Source organism: Ambystoma mexicanum, chromosome 9 (genome assembly GCF_040938575.1).
Source record: "Ambystoma mexicanum isolate Mex_15411 chromosome 9, UKY_AmexF1_1, whole genome shotgun sequence".
NCBI lineage: Eukaryota > Metazoa > Chordata > Amphibia > Caudata > Ambystomatidae > Ambystoma > Ambystoma mexicanum.
In genome coordinates, this window is record NC_090931.1 from 176,719,536 (window position 1) to 176,735,773 (window position 16,238).

At 46.0% G+C, this 16,238-nt stretch overlaps 1 protein-coding gene across 4 annotated transcripts in view; it reads left to right on the forward strand.

The window, feature by feature from the left end:
- Window positions 1–16,238, forward strand: part of SLC37A4 (solute carrier family 37 member 4) — a 155,864-nt gene that overhangs the window by 46,288 nt on the left and 93,338 nt on the right. For all 4 annotated transcript variants that reach the window (XM_069614396.1, XM_069614394.1, XM_069614395.1 and 1 more), the window contains exon 4: window positions 755–998. In XM_069614396.1, coding sequence (XP_069470497.1) covers window positions 755–998 — 244 coding nt within the window. The remainder of the gene's footprint in view (window positions 1–754; window positions 999–16,238) is intronic.

Consider the following 16,238-nt stretch of genomic DNA (forward strand, 5'->3'; position numbering starts at 1 on the left):
CCTTTCACAGATGGGAAATATCCATTTGCAGATCAGTCTTTGTCCCGCCCACATGGGCAGTCCAGCACCGAACTGCTATTGCAATTCCCGTACCATACCATAGAACAGGCAATTTTTGCCGTGTTCGTTCTCATAGAGGGGTGCCCATGGCCAATTTTTTTTTCTTTTTTTTTTCTTCTCAAGGGCCTTAGGTTTAGTCACCCTAAGTGTCCTAGGGTCATCCAGACGTGGACCCCTTGCTCACTGTGCTCAGAGAGGCACAGCTCCACCTCACTGATGATGCCCAACATGGCTGAAACACGTGTATGGGGTTGCTGTTGGTACTCTTGTTCAGAAGGGAATCGCCATAGCATTTTGGTGCTGGACTGCCCGTGTGGGCGGGAGAAAGACTGATATGCAAATGGTTATTTCCCATCTGTGAAAGTTACAGTGAGCTAAAATGTGGCTGCAGACTCTAGAGTGGGTACCATCCCACAGAACAGGCCATTGTTGCCATGTTCGTTCTCAAGGACGGGCGCCCATGACACATTTTTTGTTTTGATTTATGCAGACATTGAGTTGAGCTGCTGCACTGGTCTCAGTCTTCACTATTGCAAAAATGCACTTGGAGGGCATAGGCTGCTGTCCAGAGAGAGCACACTTCTCTAGAACTACATGGCCCTTCCCAACCCCTAAACTCTAGATTCTATTTATCCTAACCCGTTTCTATTTTATTTAAACTATTTGTGTAATTATTCTTTCCTCTCTCTTCCAGTGGTTCGAGCCGTCCCAGTTTGGGACATGGTGGGCCGTCCTGTCAACCAGTATGAACTTAGCTGGCAGTGTGGGCCCCATCATTGCCACTGTGTTGGCAGCTAGCTATAGCTGGCGCTCCACGCTCTCCGTCTCAGGCCTGATCTGCGTTGCTGTTGCCTTCGTGTGTCTTGCTATGATTAAGAATGAGCCTGCTGATGTCGGGCTCCGAAACATCGAGCCTGGACCCAAGAAAGGCAAAAAAGGTGAGTGCTTGAATTATGAATCCCCAGGGAAGGTGAGGGCGGTGCAACTGGACCCCAGAAAGAAAAGGCTTGTTCATTAATTTCTCTTGCAAAAGGTGTTTTTTTTCCAATTACGGGGCTTCCCTTTTCTGGGCAAGTTATTGAAAAAATGCAACAAACCACCACCTAAAACCTTGTCACTCCGGTGTTTTTCCTGGTGGTGGACCTAGACGTACCTCTTGGTGGTGCTCAATGGTCTTAGACCTGGTCTGGATGATTCTACTGCTTGTTTTCTGGTGCTCTTTGATCTGCTGGCAGCTTTCAACACGATCGACCGTGAGGTTCTCTGTGATATTCCCACTTTACAGATGTATTTTGGGGGTCATTTCTTTAAACGTTTTTTCAGATTTCTGTCCAACTGTCAATAATTAAGATATGGAGGGTTTAGTTCACTTTTCTTCCAACCCAATTTGGAGTGCCACAGTGGGCTATCGGGCTCCTTTGGATATCCAATCTATAGATTGAGCCGCTGGGAGATTGGGGATAGGAATGTAACGACCACAGACTGGTAAGGGCCAGGAGTATATCTAGGGATTAAATGCAGGACCACAAGGAGTGGAATATGGGGGAAGGATACAGGAAACCAAAGTCTGTAAGGAAAGTGTGCCCTTGTTGGGGCTGAGTGAAGAACCACTGTGGAGTATAGAATGGCCCGAAAGACCCTCACTAATGCACGAAATGGGAGAGAATCCTGAGTCTGGATCCAGAGCCACATAGACAGCAGAGGAGGGGGTGCAGGAAGATTACAAACCTGGAAGGCGGAAATATTCTGGGGTTTTGTACAATATTGCAAGGCAAGTTGAGGAGAGGCACTAAGAATGCAGAAAAGCAAAGGAGGTCCGTGGTTACTAGGATTGCATGCAGATCGAGGGCAGGAATCTGCAACATTTTGGCTCACCAGATGTTCTGGACTACATATCCCATCAGCCCTGTTTAGCATTGTCAATAGTGAGGCATCATGGGAGTTGTAGTCCAAAAGATCTCTAGAGTCACAGTGGATGTCAGGCAGGGACAGGATGCACACATTTCAATCATATGAGTATTTTGAGCCTGATCACAGATGTTTTGTTAGATTAGTGGGAGACTATAAGATCCCAAAATGTAATAATGGAAAGTGTGCACTCCAGGTGTTGGTGCAGCCGTGCCGAGGAAGAGAGGACGTGGTTTGAAAGTGCTTGTAATCTGCAAATTGGAACAGAAGCACAAAGGAGCCAAGCACCACATGAGGGGCTGAGTTGAGCAAACATGTTGGAAGGGCAATTTGAAGGGGATAATAGGATGAAAATAAAGCAACATTGAAATCATCCTGACTCCCATTTTTTAAATAGTTCTTGAAACACAGTGAGCTCTTGTGAGGGGCATTTCATTACCTTAGAGGTGTCTTGGTTGTTTAAGAAGGGAACGTGGGAAGAGCTGGAGATGCATAGACCCTAAAACAGACTATTGGGGTCATCTACCAGCAAGATTCCGCAGCTTGCTCCCTGTAAGAGACGGTCTTAACTCTATCCTAGGATGATTAATCACTATTTGAAGATTTGGAAACTGCTTTAGTGAAAATATTTATTTCCATGTGAGCAGATCTATCTTTTTTTTGTCATGTTACCCATTCAATTTTTGGGATTCTCTGGGCCCACTTTTTGGGTTCCGTAAACCTTTAGCTTACTTTTTTATTTGCTGGCTCCCCTAGTGTGTTTTATTTATTATAATTTTCTTTTAATATTTTTTTTTTTTTACTTCTGTGAACAGCGTGATTTCTACTGTTGTTCATAGACCACTGAAGCCCTTTTTGTGATGTGCTCCCCCTAGTGTGATGTGCTCCCCCCTAGTACTGCATGCGGCTACCACAGAAGGGGTGCTACAAGTGTGTTGACAAGTAGGCTAGCAGCAGCTGTAATTTAGCTTTGGCCCCACCAGGGGTGCAATAATGTGTATTGCATCAGTAGCCCGATGCACTAATATGGTTGCCACTAGGGTACTCCCATATTTTCTTTAAACCCTACTCCCAAACATTTTGTTTTGGTCCATCCCTTTGTCTGTGTGAAACATGAGGTAAGCTTGAATATTGGCCCTTCTACTGACGTCTTGCATGGTTTAAACTGGTTTAACTTGCTTGTCTGCCCCAGACATGAACAATACTCCTCCTGTGTGAGTGAACCCGTTTTCGGTGGATTCTAGGGCCAGTCTCATTTGCTGGCTGCCAAAGGATTTGCATGCTGCCCTGTGGTGGGATTAGAGCACTGGCTTGGGCCAACCATTGAGTGAATGATTATCATTGGGAGACCCTGTACATTCCTCAGATTTCTACCTGAATTGCTGAGGACTATTGCAAAGATGGGCTGCTGCTGACCACCTGGTCTGGCCATATTGGCTGGACCTTGGCAGCCTTGTCCTAGTGCCTGGTTCCCTCTAAAGCAACTGGCAACCCATCCTGGTTTCTTCCTTAACCTCTTCCCCTCCCCAACCCTCCTTGCTGGTTGGACTTGCTGTTTTATCCTTGGACTGCTATTGCCTTCTACAGTGTTGTTTTCCTCTGGGGGGAGGAGTGGGGGGGGGGGGGTAATTCCCACTGGTGCTCCCTTAGGTTGGTTCTTTTGCTGCACCTGGTTTGCTCATTTCTCGCCTGCCATGGCTTAGGTGGGCTAGACACTGTGATGATCAAAGGCATGCGAGATTATGACAGAGGGGTGGGTTGGAGGATTCATTTAATAGCACATGGCAGGGTCTATATGTGATGGATGCATTATAATATAGGATGGGCCCAAGGAGAAGGGGGTGTTTGGTGGAATGTGCCACATTGCAATTAAGGACCCATCAACAAGCGTATCTTTTGACCTATGGCTCCAGAACGCTTTCTGGGTTGTGGAAGCAAGAGCAGAAAGAGATTCCCATAACATATTGAAATCCTTGATTGGTCTGTAAGAGCCTGGTTTTCCCAGTTACTATGGGACCACACCATTCCTCCTCCCGCATTTGGAAGAAAAGAAGCAAAACGCTTAACAGATGTTGTGTATTTCAATCACAAGTGGAATCTTTCTTTCCCGGCTTATGCACGATCTTCAGGGGAATGCAGGGAGAACAGTTTATGCCTCTAGTAAAAAAGATTTAGTATACCTTGGAAGAATGAACAACAAGCTAGGTGATTCTGTGCTATGCCGGATTTGTTGAAAAGTTGAGCGAATATGATATACCTTCTTGATAAAAGCGTGTTGCCTCAACCAGAGACTGGAAAATGCCAACAAACCTCGCTATTTCTTTTCTTAAACAGTCACTGTAAAGCATTTTCGGTCTGTGCTCTTCCTTAAGTAAACTCTCCAGGTTTATGCTCATTTTTTAACAGGAAACCTCTCCTGCATTCTGGGGAGACAGCCCAATGTGTTTTGGCAAAGGGGAAAAGTGTGTTTTTGCCAGCGACCTTATAGAATCTCTGGATCAATGGGCTCCCTGGAAGAATGGAGTTCTGCCTTGTCCAATATCTTCCTAAGAATGCCATCACGTAGATCATGTTATCTAGGTAGGATTTCTACAGGTGACTGATGTCTTGTTTTACACGTTCACACGTACTTGGTGATGCCACACTTGGCAAAGAAATCCCTACAAGAGTTTTTCTTTTTGGGGTGTAAGACCACCAATCTCACTCTCGTTTTATGACCCTCCTTCCTAACCCAAGCAAGCCAAACCCCTGGTTAGTAATACCAAATGTTGACCCTCCCCGCTCCAGCCCTGTGTTGTCTGATCACTGTCTTAATCAATGTCTAAATTCAGCTTGGACTGCCTAACTATTCATACTCTATCCAAACGTTAGTGTTCTATTGGGGACTGGGTAAGTGACTTACACTGGTTTGAGTCAGGCTATCTTTGCATGTCCATTCTCATCCCACCCTCTCTACTCTGACCCTTACCTGGTCACTCCTTCCTTTATGATGTTACTTCTGTTTCGCTCCACCTAATCTTGCCTCCACCCTTTGTTACTTTTCCTGTCACCCCACTACTCCTCTTCTTTGCCATTACTCCTCTCCTGCACACTACTACTACTCTCCTCTTCCTCCTTCTCCCAATACTGCCCTCCTCTTCCTACTACTATCTTGTCACCGCCTACTGAGATGGCCGGCCTTTCATTCTGTACCTTTCATTTCACATTCACTCCGTATCCTAACCTCTCTACTCACTTTCCACATGCACATTCACACTGCAGAACCACTTCCACTCCTAAACCAATACCTCACCCACTCCGCGAATCTCCTCCACAAGTCACTGCTTTCTCCTTCCTTTCTTGGTCGTCCTCCAGCTCTGACCTCACCCAAAAAACCCACACTTCCTGACCGCTCCTTAAATCTGGCCCTGTATTCCTTACCTGGCAAGTGTATGTGGGAAAATCTTGAAAAGACAAGTTGGCCCTGCCTAGCCCAACTCCTCTGCACCGCCTGGGAAGGCCAGTGTTCCTGTCCTTGTAGTTGGGCTCCCTGCACGGGGTCGCCAGGTACATTTTTTGTTAAATAATGTTTGAGATTATGAACAATGAATAGTAATAACAATGCAGAGGGTGGGTCGTTTTGTACATTAATTCCCTGGTGGTCTAGGGGGCCGTTTTGGGCTTTCCCTGTGCCATGTTGGTTGTCCGGTGTGGCTGGGGTTCTGCCTGCTGTGGAGCACTGCAGTCTTTGGTGTTGGTTTTCCTGAGTGGCTATCACACTTTTTCTCTACTGGGGTGTTCTCGCCATCTATTGACAAGTCCAGAGTACTAGCCTTGTCACAGTGAATAAACGTGTTAATTTTGATTTATTGATGACCATTTTCTATAGCCCCACTCAAAATTGGCTACGGGGTACATACTCGAGGGAACTGAAACTAAAGGAACTTCTGTATCGTGGGTTAGGGTGAGAGGGAAATGTGCATAAACCGTGCCTAACCGGGTTACAAATTCCATTCACAGCAGTTTGAGTAAAACACTGACCTGAGACTGGTTGTAGTGCTTGGTGGTTCCTATTGTCTTCAGCGTTTAATTGTTGTTATGGTTAGTCTTTTTTGAAAGTTTCTTTGAGGAGTTCTCGCATCACTGGCGTTTTGATGTGAGTGACCTAACGCTAATTTTTGATTTATCTGTGTGGGTTGATAACAATTTCATAGCCAAGAAAGTCCTCGGAGTTCTGAGTGGAACACAGTGCAGCAGTCGTTTTGAAAGATATGTCGGCCCCTTTTCACATTAACTTATTTGAATGATGCAGACGGCCTTTAATGGGACTTTGTTCAGTCAGAAGCAATTTCAGGGATCTTATTTCTAGGGTAATGTGGCTGTGTTTTCTCCAAGTGTGAGTCTAACTGGCCTGCTATGAACTAGCTGAAGTTGTTTGATCAGATAGTTGGGGAAACCCATGATGGGCATCACTTTGTGAAGGGCGTTTGAGTAGTCTACTTTGCTAACAACTAAGACGTGTATGTGTTCTATTTTGTTGTTGGTGCCCAGGAAGGGTATGATCTTTCTGAGGATGTGTACTTGAAGGTGCCACTGTTGGTTCATGTGTTGTATGAAGGTAACTATTTTGCATTATCAGTTTGTATAGATTGTGGTCATAGATGTTCGGACCATTAGAAATAGGCGTGCAGATTTAGGTTAGAGCTGAGGTTGGAGAGTACTACTTTCCACTGGTGAAACCAGAGTTTATTGAATACCATCCATTGTTCTATCGTATTGAGACACTTTGCAATGTTACTATGTTTCCGGTAATTGTGTATTTGAAAAATAAGTTGGACCCATCTCCATTTAGCTGAAACGTGTTGGCATAGTTGTCAAGGATTGATGCCTTTTGTCCTAGTATTTGTCGTATTAGGTGAAACGCAGTGCATAGGGCACACTGTCTCCAGCATAGAACGCATTCTTATCCATAGTTTTGCAAAGCTGTAACTCCACATCTCTGCAGTCATTTCAATTGCAAGGATTGGGGATGGCGCTTCTCCTCCGTGTGAACACTGCTAATCACCATGCCAGTCAGAGACAGTTTCTTTGCTGTTTGGAAAATCTTTGAATACTTGATATGTGCACACTTGAATCCAGTTATACTTTGGTCTTCGTAGTGAGTGTTCGGAACGATTTGCTTTTTGCTGCTTTTCTCCCATAGACTTCTATGGAACACCCTGTCTTTTTACTAGCCTCCTGCCCAGAGTTTTTGGGGTGTGAAGCCCTGCTTTTCGTCGTTTGTTTTTTACTCACTTTTATGGGGAAACTGATCAGTCCTAAGACTATCAGTACTGGGATACCCTGTCTTCCTTGGTGGAATTCTTGTATTTTTAAAGCTACACACATCACCCTAAAGAGAAGTGCGGTTAGGATACTTTTGTATGCTTGTAACATTTTGTTTTGTAACTTTGTGGTTACAAACACAATGTGTGCCGAATGGGCCGACGGTTGCAGATCTTTTTCTACTTTGTTTTTGGCTTTTTACATGTGCACTTTTGAATACTCTAAACTGGACGTGCAATTAGATTTCTGCCTGTACTGTTGCCATTTTGTGCCTTGGCCTTTTTCCTGCCCAATCAGGTTGAAAATTGCCATGTATGGAAAGCCTTTTCCCAGGCAAAGCAAAGCGCCTGCTTTCCCGGGCAACATGAGGGTAGGTGTGTGGCCAGATCTGTCTGGACACAGTCCACGTCCAAGGCACAGTGTCTGTTGCTTAGGACAATGTATGGCCTGTGGCTGTCCTCTGCTAGTGTGACTGGTGTAGCACCTTGGTGGACGTCGGGTGACTCCAGTCTGAATAAAAGGAGCTATTTGACAGATTGTTGGAGCCAGGCCCCTATAAAAAAACTGCAGCCCGGTGACCAGCATTGCTTCCAGCCAAGTTTTGGTGAAGCCCTGCTCCTCTCTCCTGATCTTTGTGGTTTGCCCATGGACTGGTGGGAACAACCTGTCCCGACCTCTGCTCGAGGACCTGTGCCTGCTGAGCCTTCGGATGTGTCCCTGGACCACCCAGTGGACTGGCCAGCTCTCTCCCGAGCTACCCCCGAGCAGCAGTTGCCACTACAAGTGCATTCTTGTAAGCTGGTGGATATTTAGCTTGTGTAACAAGACACCTGTTCCTGAAGTTCCAGCATCCCAAACCAAAGAGAAGCTGTGCAGGGCCTGCTCCTTTGTCTGCACCACAAGGATCGCCTGTTGCCTCCTGACTGGTCAACCCGAGGCTGCTTGTTCTATGTATGCAGTGTTCCCATCGTGTCAGGGGTGTCAGGACTCTAGAACCACCTCACAAGAGGTTGGAACCACCGACTAGCCATGGCCTATCCTGATGCTGAAATGGACCCTAGACCTCCCACAATCAGACGGAGCATAGAAGACGGCCCAGCGGATTTCGGAACCCATGAAGTGGTTGCTGGAGAAATTGGAGTATGGGATGTGTTTGCATAGCCTATCTATTCTCCTGCCATAGCGTTGTATGGGCATAAAGTCTGACGAAATGTACAAACTTTTCAATTTCAAACAAAGTAAGGTTCAATGCGGAAATATCGCTTTATTAGGTTTTTTGGCGACTCAGTTTATCTCTTTTGCAAACAAATGGGAGATGTAGAGTCATGTTCAATTTTGAGAGAAGTGCCACTATTTAGCAATAAAGATATGTATCTCTACACAAAATATGAAGTTGGAGATAACTTCTACTTTCTAAACAACTTTTTTGTTTCCTTTCTCCTCTCTCCCAAAAGGGACACCCCAATTGACAATTTTTCAAGCTAAACATAAAACTCTTTGAATTTTTGTTGTGTACCAATATCAGCCCTGATGATGACCCAATGGGTCGAAACACGTATCGGCAAAAAGAAATCTTATGGCAAATAAGTAATCTAATGTGGAATATGCTAAAATAAATTGTTGAACTTGCTGAATGTTAACACAAAAAAGTTATTGTGTACAAAAGGCAAATCAAGGGATCAATGTGGAACATTGTTAACTAAGGAAATACCAAATAAACGTAGCACTGATTTCAGGTTAATCATTTGTCAACATTGTTTCATTACATCACGTTGATTTAGGAGTGTGTTGAGCGCGGCAGAGGAGAAAAACAATCACTTCTTATTATCAAACAGTTGGGTAGGGATAAGCCACCTTTCTACCTCCACCGCAGCACAACAACCATATATTGAGTGTTATATTACATCTATCTAAACCACATGTGAGTACTAGCGCACTCTGCACTAGGTACCCCGAATACCTTATATCTTCCTTGTCTTTACAGTTTTCCAATTCACGAGTCTAGGTTAGTAGCACAGGCTTGGCCTCGCCTCCCCAACACTGCCATTCACCTGGGAAGGTCGCTGGCGTCCTTGAAACACAATGCAGCCTTCTTGTTTTGGAATTGGCCTTATCCACGTGTCTTTCGCTGCCTTTTGGAGGCAATTACCTCGTGCCGGGAACTCCTGGGATTATCCACCCTTTGCTTTCGTCCCTCAGTCCGTTGCTCTGCTCCAGTAGGTTCGCCTTAGCCCCGAAGTTCTGCTTGTACTCCACCTTGCTCAGAGTATGTCTCTATGTTCTGCCTTTAATCCATGTGAGGAGAGCTAATTTGTACCATATGTATGCACTTAAAGTCAAGTGCCTGCCTTAGCCTGACCCGATTAGCGGGACATGTCCAATGTGATATGTAAGGGTTAGCCTTTTTCCTTTGTCGCCCTCGTCTGCGGCCCATTGTTTGTGTAGAAAGGCAGGGGGTGGGCGAGTTGGGACATCGGAGAATCCTATAAAATAGTATGGGTTAGGTGTATGGGAAAGGGGGACTACTGCGTCTCACCATCGGTTGCCTCGCCCACACTCCCCGAAGATCCTTCACCCAGGTGATTCTCTTGCACTAGTCCACCCCCAGGGTCTGGATCCAAAGGCGATGGCTGTGCCGTGGCCACCTGAGAGAGAGATCCCAGGGGACTGGAAGATGAGGCACCTTTTGGATTCTCACAGGAACTTGTCCTATGTTTATCTTTTAGTGTTCTACCTAATTTACTTACATGTCTCTACTGGTTCTAAATAGTTTTCTCCATTTCTCACTGACTTTCCCACACACAGTTATTTAAAGTGTTCTTATATCTCTGCTAATTTTTGCACAACTGTTTCTAAAGGTAAGGTGTTGGTGTTCTGTTAGAAGAACCCCCCGCCCCCCAATAGTGAATGTATATGTATCTGATAGAAGTTGTGTGATGATAATTAGTAAAAGTTCTCATTGCTTGGAATGCATTTTAAATGCCTAATAAATAGCATATTTTTTACTACTTGTGTATAAATTGTATTACTGGAGTGCTCTGTGCGTGTCTTGTTGAAGCCCTAGAACACTTTCACACTCTCCCGATACTAGGCATCACTGCTCTTCTACTCTACCTTGACCGGGGTTTGCTAGGCATCAGTGTCTTTCCTGTTCACCATAATAGGTTGACCTCTCAGAATTCACCCCCCAGGGTAAATTCTGAAAATCCATCTTAACAGTGAACGTACACGTCTGGGGACCAAAAACCCCAGTGTCCTCCATTGCTGTAACGCATTCGGTCTCAGTCCTAATCATTTGCAGTGATGCACTGGAGGCAATGTTAACAGCTTAGCGCACCTAAGCGCTAAGTAATTTAAGAATTCCTTTACTCCCACATAGTTTGTGTTATTGCAGTTCTGCTTCCTTTAAGCGTAACATTAGCTATTTCAAGCTTCTGCTCCATGCAATCAATCTTGATGTTCGTAAATCCCCTCTCCCGTGGCTTGTGTGGCGATTCCAAGGAGATAATCGCCTCTCTCCAAGGGAAGTTGCCCCCTTTGGGATTGGGGAGGTTAGCCTACTATGCTTAACACTCCCTAGGTGACAGGGAAAGCGGGGGTCCCTCTGGAGGTGAGTCCCCTTAGGGGGACAGGAAACCCCCAGAAAGGGGCACCAGTCACCATCTCTCCCCCCGCCCCCAACCACAAAGACCTTTGTTGAATGCGTAGGAGCTGTAATGAAGCGCAAGGCATCGTCACTGCTCCAAAGGGGTGTTGGGGTGCACTTCTTATGAGGATAGGGATGACCATTTGGTGAGAACGCATGTCCCCCATACCTCATCAATCCACTTACCCTGCTCAAGATGCTTCTTCACCTCTCGTCCTTCCATGCGCCTCTAATGCAGAGCACAACCACTGCTTAGGAAGTACTGAGATGAGGAAGAGTAAGGGTCACATAGGTTGATTACCTCTAGAGACTGAGACAAGGAACTTGGTGAGGAGTGAAAACCTCACTACTGGAACAATTAAGATGCGCAGAGCGGAACCGACATGAGCGGACCAGACAACTTGGAACATGTACTGGGACGAAGAGGAGAAGCAGAGGCATGAAGAATACTCCTTCGAGCCACAAGGAACAGTCTAGTGGTTATTGGCTTCCGATTGGTCCAACTAGAGTAGAAATAGAGGAGGGAAACCAGGATTTGTTGTCAAGCCCTCCCTGGAGGGGCAAGGAAACTGTGTTCTAACGAGAAGGGGCTGTAGACAGATTTGCCTACAAGAGAGAGTGGGAACTTTTTCGAGCCGGCGAAGTACATAGAGCTGTAAGAAGCTAGAGGGTTCCTCGCTGGTGGAACCAAGGTCAAACCCTCACTCGAGGAACAGAGAAGCTGTGCTGTGCAAGAAGGGGTTGCAGACCAGTTCCCCTACCAGAAAGGCAGGGAACCGATGCAGACCCTGGAACCTGTGAGGGACACGAGAATGGTAGACTAGCCCCAAGGACACCCATGAGAGACTGATGAGCACCCAGAGGAGGGTTGGAGGACTGGAAATGTTGCTGGGTACCCCAAAAGACAGAGAGATAAGAAAGTAGAGGTCTGGGATCCACGTGTGAAATTGAGTGGCTGTTACTGGGAGGTTAGTGCACCAGGTCTGTTAGATTCCGAGAGTCATGAAATAAGGGTCTGGGACCCACATGTAGCCATGAAGGCTGAAAGCAACTAGGTACTTGGCGGAATAACTCCCATATTGATGAAAAGTCGAGGACCGCGTGGTCTGCTGCAAGTGGAGGAGCTGAGAGATGCCATATGCTGCGGAGCTGCAGCCCCGAGAGAGGATACAGAAGCAGCCTCAAGCCCGCGGAGAGGTCCTCTGGGTCAGAGAAGCCCACGTACGTGTTCACTGAAGGCAGGGAAGTGAAGGGCAGACCGCAGAACAAGGAGCAGACGATGGCAAGAGGAATAGAACTGTGAGAGGCAAATGTATAACTGTGTTTGGCAGGTTAGTGAACCAAGCCCGTTAAGGAGTGGAAAGAAGGGTCTGGGACCCCTACATGTTGTGAAAGGAAGAATCCAGTGTTACTGGAATTAGTGTTTGGCAAGAGAGTACACCAAACCCGTTCATGATGAAAAGGGTCTGGGACCCCGACAGATTGTCAACATTTGTGAAAAGACCAGGGGAAGAGGATTGTCGCCCTTGGCATTTCGGACCTGGAAAGGTTAGGGGAGGGAGTCCTCTCCCTAACATAAAAACTGGTGAATTATATCTATATACTGGCACTGATGCGAAACAGTCTACCCTTGCAAGGCAAGTGAAAACGAATTGGAAGCTTATTTTGTGCACCATTTGGACCATTGTTTTGTGAATTGAGAAAGAGCTTTAAGTTATAAACTTTGAAGAAGCATTCCCCTATCACTTTAGTTTGAGTTCTTAGTTTAAGGGCTCAGTGGTATAGTGGTGTAGCACACAATTTGCAGGCCCCCCTGTGAGCCATGCTGAGGACCCCCCTGCTGTAATGGAAAGAATTCCATTATGAAGGCAGAGTAACTTCAAAAAGAAAATATTTCTTTTTGAAGTCCGAGGGCCCCCACACCCAGGACACGTGGCAGCTGGCCCGCCCGCAACGCCAGTGTAAGGGCTGGAAAAAGGGTTTTGACACAATGGTAGACTTAAATTGATTTGACTTCCTGATGGACACATTAATTATTTCGAGGTAGGCAAAACTCTCGTAACCTTAGGGAAAGAGAGGTGTTTTCCCAACCCCATATTCTTAAGTCTTTGGCAAGAAGCATACCCCCAGTGTCAGACTTATACTTCTGGATCCTTATAGAGCTTAGATGTCATGGCTGGTTTGGTTTCTGACTTCCACTATCACCAGTCTTCCTGGGAGACGGCAGAGAAGCGAGTGGACCGGATCTATGGGATTTGGTCGTGGCGGAATTATAAGTGGCGGAATTGACCGTAGTCCTTTTCACCGTGAATATAATTTTACTGCGGCACAAACACTTTACATCCATGCGCCCAATACATTCCCCCGCCACTTCCCCCTTCCACACTTACCTTTTGGACATCTGCTGCCTCTCCTGACCCTGCTGCGTCAGTTCCGTCCCTCTAACGCGGGTTGGATCTGACACTGCAGGGTCCCCTTTTTTATTTTCCTCATTCTTTTTTTCCCCCGTCCCCAGCCTCCAATCATCAGGAAGCAGGGGACATCCTGCTACCCCCAAGGCCATCAATACCTAACATAGGGAGCGGGGGCGGGACACACCTGCTCTCCATTTTTGGTATTCTATACTCAATTTGATCAAATTTAATCGATCGAATAGTACTCGCAGAATTCGGCCAGATTTACCATTCGATGAAATTGGGTAATCAGCAAAATAACCAGTCAGAAGTGTTAAGCAAGATTGTATTTAGTAACCCTGTGGGAGACTGCACCAGCCTTGTCCTCTTGGCAATAGGTAACCCAACCTTTGGTATAGGCCTGTACTACACAAGTTGGTAGAGTGACTGAGCAGCCAGGCTTATCTCAAGTGGGGTCAATGTGAGCTGTAGGGTTGTAACCTAGAGGAACACAGTGACAGGTATTCAAATAACACGTATACTCGAGGTTTCTTGATAAAATAATTAATTATTAATTTAAGTAAGTTTTAAAATAAGCCTTCTTTAGAAGGTGAGCAAGTCAACAATAAAATACACTCCAGAAATGCACTCCTTCAGTTCAGTTAAGCAAGTAGATACCCTTTTGTGATGCCACACACACACTTCCTACACCCGGAGGTGACTTCAATAGTTAGGACACTGTGGACATTAATATATCACTTTTGACACTTAAATGGTAATAATGAAGTATTGGCAAAAAAGGAAAAGGTTAGGGAATGAAACGAAGGTTAACACGTTTCTCACACAGGTCAGCACTTTTCAATCCCCCTATGAAATATAGGTAAACCCTTTCCCAGCTATACAAGTAAGGTATGTATGACTTTTTTCAGAGGGACAGTTAAACACAAAGTCAGAGGGTAAGAAGAGTCTTCAGGGAGCCGGGACAGCCAATGTCAATTGAACAAAGTCTACGGGAGCTGAGGCACTTCTTGAAGATAGCATAAAAGTCTTGCACAATGTTAAATAAGCACTGCTGAGCCACAAGCTGGAAGGCTTGGGAGAAGCAAAGATGCAAGCAACTCTGCAATGGGCAGCAAATTCAAGTCTCCAGTGAGAGCAAGCAAGCTACACACAACAAGAGGCAAGTACGCCTAGTTACACAGTACCTTAAGTCTGAATAAAAGGTTCCAGCTGGCTTCTGTTCCTGTTGTAGTCCTGCAGATCCTGTTGTTCCTGGGCCTCAGTTGTGGGGACAAGAGGGAGGACGTCTGGGGACTCCTGCAATACGGTTTGAAGGTCGGCGGTAGCAATGAGCACAATTCAGATCAGTGATACTTTGCAGTTTCAGCTACTCGCAAATGGCAGCACTGCGGTTCTTGAACACCTTGTGGACTTTCCTTTCTTCTGCGGTCCAGCACTCTGTTGATGTGGCTCAGGCTTGGTTAGTCCTGCTTCAAGGTAGTCTGGAGGATCTTCCTGGAGCTCGGGTCCGGCTTAAAGACGATGCACTTGTTGCTGGTGTTCCTGTCCTCTGGCCCTCGGTTCCTGCAGCAGCAAAGAAGTACAGCCAGCAGAGAGAGGGGTCCCAGTCGAGTTTGTCTTGGGGTTGATATTCCCACCAAACAAAGGTGAGAAGTTGTCCTTTCCAGGCTTCTCTAGTCGATTAGAAATTCTGAGTTTCAGCACTGCAGCAGGGCTTCACCGGGCAAACTAGCTGTCCAGGAGGGTGCAGCAAGCTTCTTTTCCAGTTTCATCTTCGGTTCCTTCGTCCAGTGGTCGACTCTGCCTTCCTTGCAAAAGACCTTGCCTTTTATGCAGGTTTCTCCCATTGATTCGCAGCCTAGCTGTCACTCTCACAGCAGGGTGGCTGTCCTCCAAGGATAGCCAGCCAGCCAATCACCTTTTGAGTGCATTCGGGTACCTCCCTCACTTCCTGCCCTCCCAGACACGCTGGAGCCAGAGGCGGGATTCACCAGTGAATCCCGCCAAAGACAAACTGAACAAAGGGACCAAACCTGGTTTGGCACGCAGAGTGAATCTCAAGAAGGACCTTTTCAGCAAGAAATGGCGAAAAAGGAAGATGGGGCCATTTCAACAAAATGGGCACCTATGGGTGTGATACTGCAGCTGAGAATTCAGCCTGCATCAAAAATGCACAATGGTAGGAAAAATAAACCACTGCCACCAGCCATTAATTGTAGAAAGGGTAACATAAAAAGGTTACATAAGAAGGTAGACAAAGGGGACGCTAAGTAACCCATCCAGCACTCTATGTAAGATAGTGTGTGCTGGGTCTAAAAGAGAAAAAGATAAGTAAAGTCAATTTCACTTTTGAAAACAGTAGTTCATCCAAGAGAAGGTATTTAAACCTTAGCAGAAATCCAAAGGACTTCTCTGTGCCACTGCACTGAAGGCGCTGTGTGTCACAATATAAAAAGATGATGCCTATGGTGTTTGTCAGACTCCAAAACCAAAAGAAACACAGGGTTCGAAATCAAAGAAAAATACATGAGAGAGTGGGGAAAAAGGTTTCGGTCTCTTCCAGGATAAAAATGAAAAGTCCTAAAGTCCAGCAAAAGATCTGGGGGTCTCTAAACTGGTGGAGACTGTTTTGCTCGCTCGTTGCTTGGCGGGTGATCCTTCATGGGAGGCTCATGATTTGCCTTTTCCCAATCCTGGTCAAATCCCCTGCAAACAATCTATAGTGCCGAACACCAAACAGGTGACCTTTAGGAGCTTGCACACTAGGAAGTCACAAATGCCCAATATTGATAATACGTGTATCAAACCTTTCATTCTGGATCAAAGGAACTTTGTGATAACCAATGTTGAGAAGGTGGAAGGGAAAGAATCTAGAGAATCATTGCGAAATAAGGTACTTGCTTGGT